Genomic DNA, 13,887 nt, shown 5'->3' with positions numbered 1-13,887 from the left:
TGAAGGGGCCTCTCAGATGGACCACACCTGCCTGGACTGCCAGGGGATGACCGTGTGAGCCTCGGGATAAGAGGGACGCCGCACGGCCTGCCCGGGGCCCCCGCCACGGGGTGGCTGCCTGCTGGAGCAGCACGGCGCATGGAGGCGCTCGGCGTGCCCAGAGCCTGACCCGAGTCTCCGGAGGTCAGAGCAAGAACAGAGTAGGGCTGAGGAAGGTGGAGAGGCCAGCGGGCCCCACCAGCCTCCAGATGAGCCCAGGAGAGAGAGCCCACGGGTACCTGGGGCCTGGCCAGAGCCAGAGGACCCCGGGCCGTCATACCCTGTCCTCGCAGGCAGCAGGGCTGGCCTTTAACTGCGCCAACAGGCCTGAGCAGGGACAGGACCCAGGAGGACCTCTCGCCTGGCAGGCTTTCCCTGCCTGTTTGGCTGCCCTTGTCCTTGGTCGCTCAGCTCCAGAGCCACCTCCTCCGGGAAACCCATCCCCATGGTCCCTGTCTGGGCTCTGCGGCAATGACATTCCTGCAAATAAACCGTCTCCGCTGTGCCCGGACAGCGCTTTGAGGGGGAGGACTCTGCTGTTCTGTCTTGCATCCTTGGCTCGGAGCTTGGTATGAGATTGGTATTCGGGGAACATTTGCTGAGTGAACGGCATGGACCAAAGCCCTGCCCAGGAGGGACACCCACGGACGCCTCTCTGGCTGCCATGCTTACCGGGACGGCTCAGCCCCGCCCGAGGCCAGCCTCCCCAGCGGCCCTCTGTCAGCGAACATGGCCACGGTCACCCAGCCCAGGCCCCGTCAAGGCCCCCTCCTCCCCTGACACCACGTCCTCCGCTCTCCCCATCCACAGGCACCCACGGCTAAGCCACCGTCAGAGTCCCCAGGTAAGAGGGCAGCCACCCGCGTAGCTGCCCAAGTCTTTTTTCTTTTTTTTAATTAATTTACTTTTTAAATTGAAGGATAATTTTTACAGAATTTTGTTTTCTGTCAAACATCAACATGAATCAGTCATAGATGTATGTATGTCTGCCCAAGTCTTCTCTCCCCAATCTCCAGAGCAGCCAAAGCCATCTTCAGAAAGGCAAATCTCGTCACAGCACCCGGGAACCCCCTCAGTGGTGCGGTGCTTCCACTGCCCACGGCCTCCGCGGCCAGGTGTCCTCCCTGGGTCAGTGTGCAAGGCTCCTCGGGCCTCACACACACACACACACACACTCTGTCTCTTCTGCTTGGACGGCACTCCCCACCCCCACCACAGACACACACACAGACACACACAGACACACACACACACACTCTCTCTCTCTCTCTCTCTCTCTCTGTCTCTTCTGCTTGGACGGCACTCCCCACCCCCACCCCATCCTACTTGCTAACTTGCTCATCCTTCGCTCCCCCAGACAAATCCGCGGGCAGAACCTCGGGGTTTTAGTTGTGAGCTGTGACTAGGAGCATAGAGAGCACTCAGGATGCTCTCTGAGAGCACCCCAGGGTGACTGCCTTGCCCCACCCTGCCACCGGGCTTCCTCCCCAGGTTCTTCAGAACTGGCACTATCACCGTCCTGACTGTTAGGGGTGGGATATCGTGTCTCCCGGTCACTGTCAGCTCATGGAGTCTAGAACTGTCAGCTCCTTCTGGCTACAATATTTGAGGAACTTGAAGTTCTTGTACATACGATAGCCTCACCCTCCTTCACCAGGAGGGGCTGGGAATGCAGGCAGGACAAACAATTTGAGGTGGTCACAGTGCTGTGAGAAAAAGGTAGCCTACACAGTCACTACTTCTGGAGGGAGAGCACACCCACATCCCTGGGACTAAAGTGGCAGGGGAAAGCCCTGCCCATGTTGAAAAGGACTCCTCCTCCAGGCAGCCTGCCCTGATTACTCCTATCCTGCTGATCCCTTCACCTCTCCTTCCAGCTGATACACTCACCTGGTCCTCCACTAAGACAAAGCAGTGATAATACACATTAAAACGAATCCACACGCAGAGGGCAAGTTGATTCTGACAACCGTGGCACTGAAGTAGGTACACGGAGGTTCTCAAACACTTTAGGATCACCTAAGGGTCGCGGGCAGGGGCTTTGGTGCCACAGACCTATGTTTAGTTCCAGACTGCTGTCACTTATCAGCTACAGGACCTTAAAGCAATCGGATCTCTCAAGCGGAGAACAGGAACACCAGCGCTGCACGGCTTCCAGGGGAACTCTGTGGGCTGGGGGTGTGCCATGCGCGTGCACCCCTGCACAGCAGTGGGAGGCCGCTGGTGCTAGGCTTGCCACCAACTGGGGGCCCCTCAGGCCCAGATCCTGCAAAAAGGCGTGGCTGGTGGCTCTGGCCACTACCACGGTAGTTTGGCAGGCACACCCAGGGAGGCTGGGGCAGAGCAGATGCTGGCTGGCAGTTCCCCTCATCATAAGGGACATGTCCCTGGGCCTCTGAAGCCCTGCTGGGTCCTGCTTGGGGAGGGGACCTTGGAAGACAGAGGGGCGCTGGCTGAGTGTTGCGAGGTTCAGGCCATGTCCGTCCCCTCTCACAGCTTCCTTGAGGCCAAGGGCCCAGCCCACACCACGCTGTCCCCAGCTCTCCTTCCCTCGCCCGCCCTCACCACTGCCTGCCGGAACCCTTCTCCCCGCCGCCCCACATCCTGCCAGGCCTCCTTCCAGCCCTACAAAGCTTTCCTGTCCAGCCACCATCAGCAGTCCACAACTCCTCACTGGCTCCTGGCTTCTGCTCTAGCCCTTAAGTTTGGCCTCCACAAAATGGCCAAAGCGATTGCTCTTTAAACTTGGTTTCTGCTTAAAACCCACTGTGGCCAGGATGGCGAACAAAACCTCAGAGCTGGGGCTGTGACCTTGCCAGCTCCCTGCCTCCTCAGTGCTAGTCCAGCCAGGAGTCCGGGGTGGGGTGGGACTACCTGGGTGGCACAGGGGGCATCTGGGACACCTCCAGGCTGATAATGGGGACAGCTTTAGCTGACTGGGGCCAGGGATGCAGCCGTGGGAATGGCGGGCTTCACCGTGAGCCACTGTACTGCAGACCCTGAGTATTTTCTGCAGGGTTTCAGCACGCCCGGAAATTCCCAGGAACTTAATGATGGTGAAAATCAATGGAAGCCTGTTCTTTGTTTCGTCTGGAACTTTACTGGGAGTCAGTCACCATATCAGAAATGAAAAGCACCTCCGGCCCATCACTCACGGCACCTGAACTGTGGTGCCACAGTGACTCTGCTCTGCTGCCAACCCCTAGCAACGCCATCCGATCTGTCGGGGCGGGCGTGCCCAAGCCTTCACCACACAGAAGTGAAGCTTTCTGTTCTCTTCCTTTCAAGTCTCCTCATGCGATGACAGCATCTTACCATTTCAGAAATTTTATGAGTAGGTAGATCTCATTCATTAGAAAAGGAGGGGGCGCTATGAAGTGCCTGTCATTAATCTGGGGCACTGGGTCGAGCCGCACTGAGAACCACTGACCAGTCACTAGACGGGGCTTCTGCTGTTCTCTGGAAGGTGAGCACTCCCCCTCAGCTCCCCATTTTCGCCTTGCTAATTCTGACTTGATCCGCAGGACTGAGCTCCAGTGACACCTCCTCTGGGAAGCCTTCCCAGGCCCCCACACCAGATTCAGCACCCCTTCCTGGTGCTCCTGCTGCTCTCCGCATTGCTTGATCAACTGCTGCTCCGGGCAACCCGGCTGACCTGAGCCAGCCCGACCCAGCCGGCCACTGAGGGAACCCACACGTCCGCCTCCCGCTTCCCACGGATCCCCGGCACTTACTGCTTTGGGAGCCACATAGGATCCCGACAAGGTGCCCACACCACTGGTCAGGTCGAAGAGGTCATTCAGGCCACTGCCCATGGGCGCTCCTAGGCTGGCTGGTACTGCTGCTGCTGGAGGTGCCACAAAGTTGGGGGCCCCGATCTAGAGGAAAGGGAAAGTGGTCAGAGGCGGGCACTCCAGAGGAAGTACAGCCGCCTGGCCCTTTAGGAGATGGGAGCAGGGCTGCCTTCAGGTCAACTCTAAGTTGCAGAAACAAGACAGAGTGAGGTGGGTGGAGGGAGAGGCCGAGCCCTCCCATGCTCTACAAGCCCCGAGGGAAAGAGCTGGGCATGCTCGCAAACTGACAGGCCACGGATGAAAGGGGCACTCGACACGGTGCTGTGAGGGGCGGTGCTCAGAGACTGGAGCACACCCCGGGATGTCAGAGGGCTCGTGGGGGCCTCCGGGTGACAGGCAACTTCCCTGGAGGGCAATGAGGGCGGGCTGAGGACCTAACGGATGTAGGCAGTCAGCGCAGAGGCCGCCAGGGTGGACGGAGGCAAGGGTTAGCAGGGAAGGGCCGGCAGCTCTGACATCCCCGCCCCGGGACACTGGGCGGGCGGTCAAGGAGCAGCAGGACGAAGGCTTGGTGGCACAGGGTTGAACCGTACCCCTTCAGGCTCATCCCCCATCTCCCAGCAGAAGCAGGCAGGGTGAAGAGAACAGGCAGTCACATGCAGAGAGAAAGCCAGGAAAGAAGACACAGAGAGACAAGACAGGGAGGAAAGAGGCAGAAGATTAGTCACGGCAGTTCCACCCGACCCCACGGGGCTTGTGCAAGGCTGCGGCAGCCTAGGGGGGCCCAGGTCTCTACGACGGGCAGCCCCCCGCCCCGCACCCCCAGCCCCACTCGACCACCCTCGTCCTCCTGACCGTCCCCTGTGCTGTGACCTCAGGGACCTGGCCCGGGTGCCACCTCCACCTGGTTCCCCGGCTGCTGAAGAATCCCGAGACAGCAGGCCATCCCGCCACTGCCTTCCCAGGGGAGGGGCTGGCCTGCCTTCTCTCAGGCCTGCTGGGCGGCTACCCGCGGTCGGCGCCGCATGTGCGGGAGAGGGCGCAGGGGTGGCTCCCCCAGCCTTACAGAGCCAAGGTGCCTGCGGGCCAGACTCAGAGGCTAAGGGAGAACAGCCCCCAGGACTCTTGGGGTTCAGCAGCCCAGCAAGGGGCCAAATCCCATGTCTGCCACTTAGCAGCTGTGTGTGCTAGGTAGGACATCACCTGACCTCTTTACACCTCAGCTTCTCACCGATACAGGAGCTACATGATCCTTGGATGGCGTCTGGCAGAGGTGTTTCTGATCCCTCCCTGAAGACCACCCTTAACCACATCCAGGGGCCTAGGACGTACCAGGCTGTCGAGGCCACCGCCAAGCAGGTCCACGGCGCCCATCTGCACCGTGGAGGTGGCCAAGGGCGGGCCACTGACCGGAGGCCCGAGGTCCAGGTTGAGGAGGTCGCCCAGCAGGTCGCCCTGCGTAGGGACGACGTCCAGTTGCTCTCCGGGGGGCGCTCCAGCAGGGGCTGTCTCCGGGCTCTCTGTGCTCTCGCTCCTGCTGGGACACGGGGAGACGCTCAGCAGGGCGGGGAGCAGTGCCGTCTCCAGGAGGCCAGACCCCATCTCTGGGATCCGCCCCCTCACTGTCCCGGAAGCCTGTCTACACCCCACTTCCTCCCCTTCCCACGCCTGATCCATCTTGCTCCGGGCTGAGGGGAGGGCGGGCCATCTGTATTCCCCAACTCAGTCCACTTTAAGGTCCCCGGAGGACAGGACAGCCAGGCCAGAAAGCCACGGGGGCGGGACCTGAGCACACTGGGGCCCTGGAGGCGGGCGGAGTTGGGTCTGAGCCCAGCCTTATGGCTTGTGCTCTTCGCCAGGCTCTCAAGCGCTCCCTGCCTCTGGTCCCTCTCTTCAGGGAGGACGCCTCTCAGAGCTGTTGTCACCTAGCCCACACCTGGTGTGTAGGATGCATTCACTAGGGCCGCTAGAATCCTAATTCTGCTCAGACTCAGGCCCGAGCACTGTGCTACTGAACCGGGGAGGTGGGCCGGCGACTGGCCCCCGGACTCACGAGGCGGTGCGGGGCGGCAGGCTCTTGTGCACGACGCCCCGGCCCCCCTCCACGAAGGCGCTGGGCGGCTTGTGGTAGACGGAGGCTAGCGTGCCGATGTAGCAGATGAGCTCGTCCAGCAGCGTGGGCTCGATGAGGTCCGTCTCCTCCGAGATGAGCGGCTTCTCGGCCAGCACCACCTCCTTGGCAGCCACGGGGTCTGTGGAGAGCAGGCGCCAGTAGATGTAGCCGCGGTCCCGCAGGTCCGGGTTGTCTGAGTCCTGGGAGGTGACGAGAAGGGCGTGAAACGCCAAGCACATGGGTGATGGGGAGGGGGAGCCCCACAACAGGGGGTCACAGGGTTGCTAACTTGACTGCCTGAGTGCTGGTGGGAGCCTGCCCCTTTAGGCGCAGAGCGGACGCAGCCCAGCCCCCTGGCTCCCCTCAGGCCAGCCTGCCCCTGCCTCTGCTCCCTGCCCCCTGCACGGCCTGCCCTCCCGGTTCTCAGGGACTTCCCTCTGCTCTGGGTTTACAGGCTGGCTCCCCATCGCCCCCACCCCCGCCCTCCCTATCTGTCTGACTGAGCTTCCTGAGCTGGGGATTAGGGGCGTGACTCCCAGTCTGGCTCCCTGGGTGGAGGGGTGGAGCCAGGGCCAGCTGGGCACCGCAGGGAGGCCGCACGCACCTGCGTGGCCAAGCTGAGGACCTGTTGCACCAGCTCCTGGGTCTCTGTCGGCTTCTTCAGAAAGAGCTTCACGATAGCTGTCAGCAGCTGCAGCTGCACCTGAGGACGGAGAGGAGGCGAGCGGGGAGGGTGAGCTCTGGACCTCAGAGACCGAAAGGGCGTTCAAAGGCCGAGAGCGGCTCTCCTGGATCTGGGCTGGCCACGCAAACAGGCCAGGCCAGCAGCGGGGTGGCCGGGCCGAGCAGTCTGGACCTTGGCCCGAATGGTCAGGAGGAGCTGGCTGCGGAGCTGTGCGGCGCCCCAGGCAGGCTGGGGACTGCTGCCCGGCGCCAGGGCCCCAGAAACCCATCGGGGCTCGGGGCCCACAGCTGCCAGGGGCTCAGCTCATAAGGGCAACACATGTGCCTGGGGGGCTTACCGGAGACCATCCCCCAACAAGGAGCGAGAGCCGGGGATGCCGGGCAGACGGGACAACTGGGCCCAGAGAGCCTTCCTCCCGAGGTGGGACGATGCCCGCCCGGCCCCCAGCAGCCCCACCTCCTGCCCGCCCTGTCTGCACCTGAGCATGCCTCCCATGTCCCCTCCCCTCTTCTGCAGCTCTAGACCCCCTTCACTGGCGCCGCCCCACAGTCCTGGCAACGCTTTCCAGCCTCCTGGCTGCCCTGCAGACAGCCCCTGAGGGTGGGGTTCGAGTCTGCCCCTGCTGCATCCCTGGCATTCGTTCACTCCAAAGCCTGGCGTGAAATAGGCACTTAAGAGAAACTTGCCAGAAAAAAAAAACACTTGCTGACTAAAAACACACCTCTGAAAGAACAGTTCTCCGCACGCAGCCCTTCCTTAGCCCCATCTCATTTTGTCAGCCCTGGCACAGGAAGACAACCAGAGGCTCCCCAGATGGTGTCAGGGACGGGACTGCGGCAGAAGGGCGGTGGCGGGACTGGCAGCAGCTTCTGGGCCCGTCCGAAGGATGGCACTTATGAAAACAAGCAGCAGAGCTGCCTGGTGCGCAGGGCGGGCTGATGCTGGGAGGCAGGAGCATCCAAAGTCCCTGCGCTCTGGGGACACAGAGGCCAACGGAGGAGGAGCAGGCTGGCTGTCTCCAAGAGGCGGCTGGGGACTGGCTTCCAGACTTGGCTCAAGACCCTGGCCGGGTAGCCGGGAGAAGGCCGCTCACCCTCAGCTGTTGAGGGAGAGGCGCAGCCTACTTCAGGGGTTCTTGGGAGCCATGGCAGCTGACTTGGAGCCAGAGCTAGACAGCACTTCCTCTGAATGCTGATTTCATCACTTTCCAGCTGGTGACCCTGGACCAGTCATTTAACTGCTGAGTCTGCTTCCTCCTCTCTAAAACAGATGAAATGCCTCACAGGGGGGACGGGAAGTCAACGAGACAACAAATGGAAAGAACCGTGTCCTCTGCCCGAGGCACAACAGCGGTCATGGCTACTGTCAACACCACCACGACCACCACACAGGGACTGTTCACCAAGCTCTCCCCAGCCCCGGGCTGCTGGCTGCTGGCACTCATTCACCCCTGTCCGTCTGCTGTGCTGCCTGGAACCAAGGCTGAGTCCCTGCCTAGCTTCCCCTCCCCCCGCAACACACAGTGAGGCCCGAGTCAGCCTGCAGCTCAGGGCTTGTTGTTCAGCTGCTAAGTCGTGTCTGACTCTCTGCAACCCCATGGACTGCAGCATACCAGGCTCCTCCGTCCTTCACTATCTCCTGGAGTTTGCTCAAATCACCATCCATTGAGTCAGTGATGCTATCTACCCATCTCATCCTCTGTTGTCCCCTTCTTTTGCCCTCAATCTTTCCCAGCATCAGGGTCTTTTCCAATGAGTCGATTCTTTGCATCAGGTAGCCAAAGTACTGGAGCTTCAGCATCAGTCTTTCCAATGAATATTCAGGGCTGATTTCCTTTAGGATTTACTAGTTTGATCTCCTTGCTATCCAAGGGACTCTTCTCCAGCACCACAGTTCAAAAACATCAATTCCTTGGCATTTAGTCTTCTTGATGGTCCAACTCTCACATCGGTATGTGACTACTGGAAAAACCATAGCTTTGACTATACGGACCTTTGTTGGCAAAGTAGTATCTCTGCTTTTTAATATGCTATCTAGGTTTGTCATAGTTTTTCTTCCAAGGAGCAAGTGTCTTTGAATTTCATGTCTACAGTCACCATCTGCAGTGATTTTGGAGCCCAAGAAAATAAAATCTGTCACTGTTTCCACTTTTTCCCCTTCTACTTTCCATGAAGTGATGGGACTGGATGCCATGATCTTAGTTTTTTGAATGCTGAGTTTCAAGGCAGCTTTTTTACTCTCCTTTTTCACCCTCATCAAGAGACTCTTTAAAAAAAAAAAAAAGAGGTTCTTTAGCTCCTCTTCACTTTCTGCCATTAGGGTGGTGTTATCTGCATATCTGAGGTTGTTGATTATTTCTCCTGGCAGTCTTGATTCCAGCTTGTGATTCATCTAGACTAGCCATTTCGCATGATGTACTCTGCATATAAGTTAAATAAGCAGGGTGGCAGTACACAGCCTTGTCATACTCCTTTCCCAATTTTGAACCAGTCAGTTGTTCCACATCTAGTTCTGTTGCTTCTTGACCCATATACAGGTTTCTCAGGAGACAGCCAAGATGGTCTGGTGTTCCCGTCTCTCTAAGAATTTTCCAGTTTGCTGTGATCCACACAAAGGCTTTAGTGTAGTCAATGAAGTAGAATCAGATGTTTTTCTGGAAGTCCCTTGTTTTCTCCATGATCCAACAGATTTTGACAGTTTGATCTCTGCCCCTCCCCTGCCCATGGCTGGAGAAGCTTACAAGCCAGGACGGGGGGCTCAAAAAGAATCTAAAGTAAGTTCCCAAATCACAAAGCACTAAGTATTCTTATAAAAGTTCTTGCCTCCCATGAGGCACAGGAAGCGGGCAGTTTACACACACCAAGTCTGAGAACGCTCTAGGCTGGCCAGGAGACAAGGAGAGGGTCCCCCGCCCCTACGATGGGAGTGTAAACCAGAACTGCCTGTATGCCACGGAAGTCTGGACACAGCAACCCGGACCGGCAACACGCAGGCCCTCCTACCAGCACCACGCTCCTAAGAACCCGTCCTCCAGCTGCGCCTGCAGACGAGCTTCCCACAGCTCGCTCCCAGAAGAGCTGCTTAAAAGAGCAGAAGGTTGGACACCTACATACCAGTCAGGGACCCTGCTTAAACAGGGTCCTTCTGCATAAAGCTAGGAAGCTGTAAAAAGCTCTCACAATGTCAGGGCTTTCAGACGTATTTTTAAGGGAAAAACACAACCTGCTGATCAGTTTGAATTTGCATGGTTTACTACAAGTAATATTTAAAAATAAGTGAGAAGGAAATATATAAACAGTTGGTCCTCATGATTCACACAGGACATACCTGCAAATCTGTCTGCTTGCTAACATTTACTCATGACCCAGAAACCCATGCTTATGGCACCTTCACAGTCATTCACAGACGTGCAGAGCAGTGAATGTGTGCTTTGCCTGACGTATAAGCTCCTGGCTGAGACCAAGTGAGGTGGTGCTCAGTGCTCATGGTAAACATGCCAGGTTGTTGACAGTTTGGGGCCTTTTGTTGGTGATTTTGCTGTTTACAAGGGGCCCACCCCACCCCAATGTAGAGCTGGAGAGCTCTCTGGGGCTCCTGAGGGCAGGAAGGCTGAGATATGCCTTTGAAGAAAATACATGTGTCAGATGAGCTTTGTTCAGGCGTGAGTTACAGCTGCTGGCCACGAGTTCAATGCTAATGAATCAACGGAATGTATTAAGCTAGGTGTCTTTAAACAGAAACACACGTAATGACGTTTATCTTGACCAGCAGATAAACATTCGGTGACTGAAGGTGTGTAGAAGCACGACTCTATTTCTCCTGGGAGCAAGGGTTTAGCGTACTAAATCAGAATTTGACTTTATGGAACGCTAAGTATCACAAGTGATGAAAATTGACTATTTTTTGTCTCTGTGGAGGAACTGGCTGGTGTGTTCCTAAACTCGCTCTCTGGAAGCAAGCCCACCCACCCTCCCCCCAGAAACCAACAAGTAACATGGTGCTTTCCAGGAGGAGAACTCAAGGCCAGGAGAGTGACAGGAAACAGAATTTTCACTATATATCCTTTTGTGTCTTTTAGGTTTTGAACTAAATCAATGTAGTACCTATCCAACCATAAATACAAAATTAAAACAAAATCAGGACTTCCCTGGTGCCAACGCAGGAGACACAGGTTGATCCGTGCTCCAGGAAGATCCCGCAGGCTTCGGGCAACCAAGCCCATGCACGCAACTACTGAGCTCGTGTGCCTGGAGCCCGTGCCCACAACGAGAGAAGCCAGCACAACGGGAGCCCGCGCACCACAGCTAGAGAGTAGCCCCCGACTACTGCACTAGAGTCCCGCATGCAGTCATGAAGATCGAGCAGAGGCAAAAATAAATTAATTAAAAACAACAACAAAACCGGAAACATCTGCAGCTTTCAGAGTCCTCCACCACAGACTGTCCTCAGAGCCCCTTAGGCACCACAGCGAGGGACCACCCGTTCGCCTCTCACATGAACGTCCCCACAGCGCCGGCGGCAGTGGAGGGGCAGGGCCGAGGCCCGCAGACGCGCCTCACCTGGGTGCTCTCGTCGTGGAAGCCCTCCAGGAAGCTCTCCAGCAGCTCGTCCGCGTTGTCGATCCGCTCGGCGTACTCGCCCACGATCCAGATCATGGCGGCGCGCGCCTCGGGCTCGTCCAGGGAGTCTAGGTTCTCACACAGCGTGGCGATCACGCTCTCGTACCTGGAGACCAGGGCACGGCCTGCGTGTGAGCACCGAGGGCGCCCAGGCTGCCCGTGAGGGGACCAGAGACATGGGCAGCTACTCTACAAGAGCCCGAGAGGCCGGTGGGGAACAGGATATGAGCTTTATCCTTTCCGTTTTGGTTCCTGTTTAGGCCTGGGGAGCAGAGCAGCAGGGATATAAGGAAGAGCAAGCGCTCCCCGTGCTCCTCTTCCCTCCATCCCCGGCCGCCCAGAACTACAGCGTCCTCGCGGGCAGGGAGCGGTGACCACGCACTTGTTGGGGTACTTGCGGAAGATGTCCTTGATGACCACGATGGCTTCCTGCACCACGTAGTTGACCTTGGTCTGGATGAGATCGAGCAGCGTGCTCACACAGCGCTCGGCAGATTGCTGTGTGGGAAGAGGAGAGCGTGGGCCAGGCCTCGAGGCCACTTCCAGCACAACCTCTGCCCGCCCGCCTCGGTCAAGGGCCCAGTCACACCCTGCCCATGGCAGCAAGTAGGTAACAGGTGAGAGGATGCATGCAGAATGGTGGCTGGGGGACGGCAGGGGCACTGGGAGGCAGAACGAGGCTGAGGGGAGGCTGGCAGAACTTGAGAGCAGGGAGGGCTCTGGAGCTCTCCCAGGCCAAGCCCTGAGGTCAGGGCTTCACTTCTGCTTATTCCACAGAACGGGCTCCAGTGACCAAAAGCACTTAGGAAGCCTCTGCTGGGCCCAGGCCTCCCCACACCCCCTAACTCCAACACACTGTCAGACTGTGGGAGAGACTCCTCACTGCCATCAGAGGTGTCAAAGCGGAAATGTCTTGAGAGGCAGGGCTCAAGGGACCCCCTGGCCTCCAGGGACCCATTTAAGGAGTATCGGGTCAGTGGCCCAAGAACATCTCCAGAGGCAGAGAATATGAGGGATGAAGGGCCAGGACACAGGGGTCTGAGTGACCCTTGACAATTTGGAAAAAAGGGCACACAGACAGTTGAATTGTGAAACTTGCTAAAACATTCAGCAGGCAGAGCCCCCTGCCCCAAAGTCCATGAAGTCTACTGGGGCCACTTTCAGCTTGGGCTGCCCCACCGTCTGCACTAACGCTGCAGGAGATCCCATGATGATGACGGGCTGATTTCACCTGCAGCAACTCAGAGGCCCAAGGGAGATTACAGATGAGGAGGAGCCAAATCTGTAGCATGGGGAGCCTGTGGGGCTCCAGCCGTGACCCTCAGGCCCTGCTGGGTCGTGAGCAGCTGACAGATTCTGTTTGAATCAGACTGGTCTCCTGCCTTCGGACTCCTTGCCCTTCCTCCTTTCTCCCACCCAGGACAGGTCTCAGAGGCTCACCTCCACCTTGATGGCACAACGGCCGATGGCTCGCACAGCCTTCCGTACAAAGTCCACATCCACCTCAGTCGCGTACTCTTTCAGCTCCGCCAACACCTGTGGCCCAGACAGAGGAGATGGAGCTGGGGGGATCTGGCAGGGCACCCTCCCGGAACATCCCTGGGCTGGGGGTGAGCACAGACACAAGCCCGATGGGATTCTGCCTCCCATTCAAGGTGCGAGTCCTGAGGGAGGGAGGGAGCTCTCGGTGCCCCAGAGGAAACCAGGAAGGACGACTTGTCAGGGCTGGACAAGCCTTGTTTCGGGTGATCTAGCAAACTCATCCACTTTGATGGATGGACGATTAAGTGATAACAGAAAGAACAGCCTCCTTAATCACGAAAATACCCAATAACATTTGTGGAGAGCTTGCTCATGGAGCCCAGGGCCCGGACACCACCCTCTGCTGACCTGGGCGATGTTGGCCTGGGAGGCCAGGCGGATCATGATGTCTAGCTTCTCCAGCTTCACGTAGATGGGGTCGTTGTACTTCACAAAGAACACCTTCATCTCATGCTTCAGGATCTCAGGCCTGGGGGTGGGCAAGGGTGCCCGAAGAGCAAAGAGCAGGTCAGGGGCCTCTCAACTGCTGGGGCATTTCTGGGGTCAGACGTGGAGCCTGATATCCGTGGAGGCAGTGACGCCCATGGCCACACGCTCCTGGGCAGGGGACCTGTGACCAGGGTTCTGACCAGCTCCTGCGTGTCCAACCACATCCCAGGAAAGGAAACAAGAAACACTTCATATTCAGGTCACAGGCACCAGGGAACGGGCTTGGAAGTAGGCCTCAGTTTCAATTCTAGTTGGTGACCTCAGGCCATCTTCTCACTCATGAGACGGGAAGCAATCTGTCAGAAACATTACCGTCGCAGGCCTGCGCTGCTAGTCCTAGAAAGGCGTGGCATCTGGGAACCTGGCTCTCGAGAGTGCGCCCACTGTTCCCGAGTAGGACACAGGGGGCTGGCTGTGCTTCGACTGACAGGGGAGGGAGCTCAGGAGGCCGGCGCGAGGACTCCTCTGACGCCACCTGGCTTTCTCCCTACGATCCAGCTGTACAGCCTAACCAGGCCAGTGAACCTCAGCCATGGGGACGATACGCTGTCTCCTGTGAGTCCTTCTAGTGAATCTCTGGATGCGTGTGTGGGGGTCCTGGGGACC

At 58.0% G+C, this 13,887-nt stretch overlaps 1 protein-coding gene across 2 annotated transcripts in view; it reads right to left on the bottom strand.

Annotated features, from left to right (window-relative positions):
- The window catches only part of AP1B1 (adaptor related protein complex 1 subunit beta 1), a 44,736-nt gene that overhangs the window by 5,532 nt on the left and 25,317 nt on the right, over positions 1 to 13,887 (bottom strand). For both annotated transcript variants that reach the window (XM_065904340.1, XM_065904341.1), the window contains exons 8-15: positions 13,141 to 13,261; positions 12,691 to 12,786; positions 11,633 to 11,748; positions 11,191 to 11,356; positions 6,551 to 6,649; positions 5,887 to 6,146; positions 5,166 to 5,367; positions 3,774 to 3,917 (exon numbers count right to left, since the gene is read on the bottom strand). In XM_065904340.1, coding sequence (XP_065760412.1) covers positions 3,774 to 3,917; positions 5,166 to 5,367; positions 5,887 to 6,146; positions 6,551 to 6,649; positions 11,191 to 11,356; positions 11,633 to 11,748; positions 12,691 to 12,786; positions 13,141 to 13,261 — 1,204 coding nt within the window. The remainder of the gene's footprint in view (positions 1 to 3,773; positions 3,918 to 5,165; positions 5,368 to 5,886; positions 6,147 to 6,550; positions 6,650 to 11,190; positions 11,357 to 11,632; positions 11,749 to 12,690; positions 12,787 to 13,140; positions 13,262 to 13,887) is intronic.

This window comes from Muntiacus reevesi, chromosome 13 (assembly GCF_963930625.1).
Source record: "Muntiacus reevesi chromosome 13, mMunRee1.1, whole genome shotgun sequence".
NCBI classification, from domain to species: Eukaryota; Metazoa; Chordata; class Mammalia; order Artiodactyla; family Cervidae; genus Muntiacus; species Muntiacus reevesi.
The sequence above is the reverse complement of the archived record's forward strand: the minus strand, read 5'-3'. Positions and strand labels throughout refer to the sequence as shown.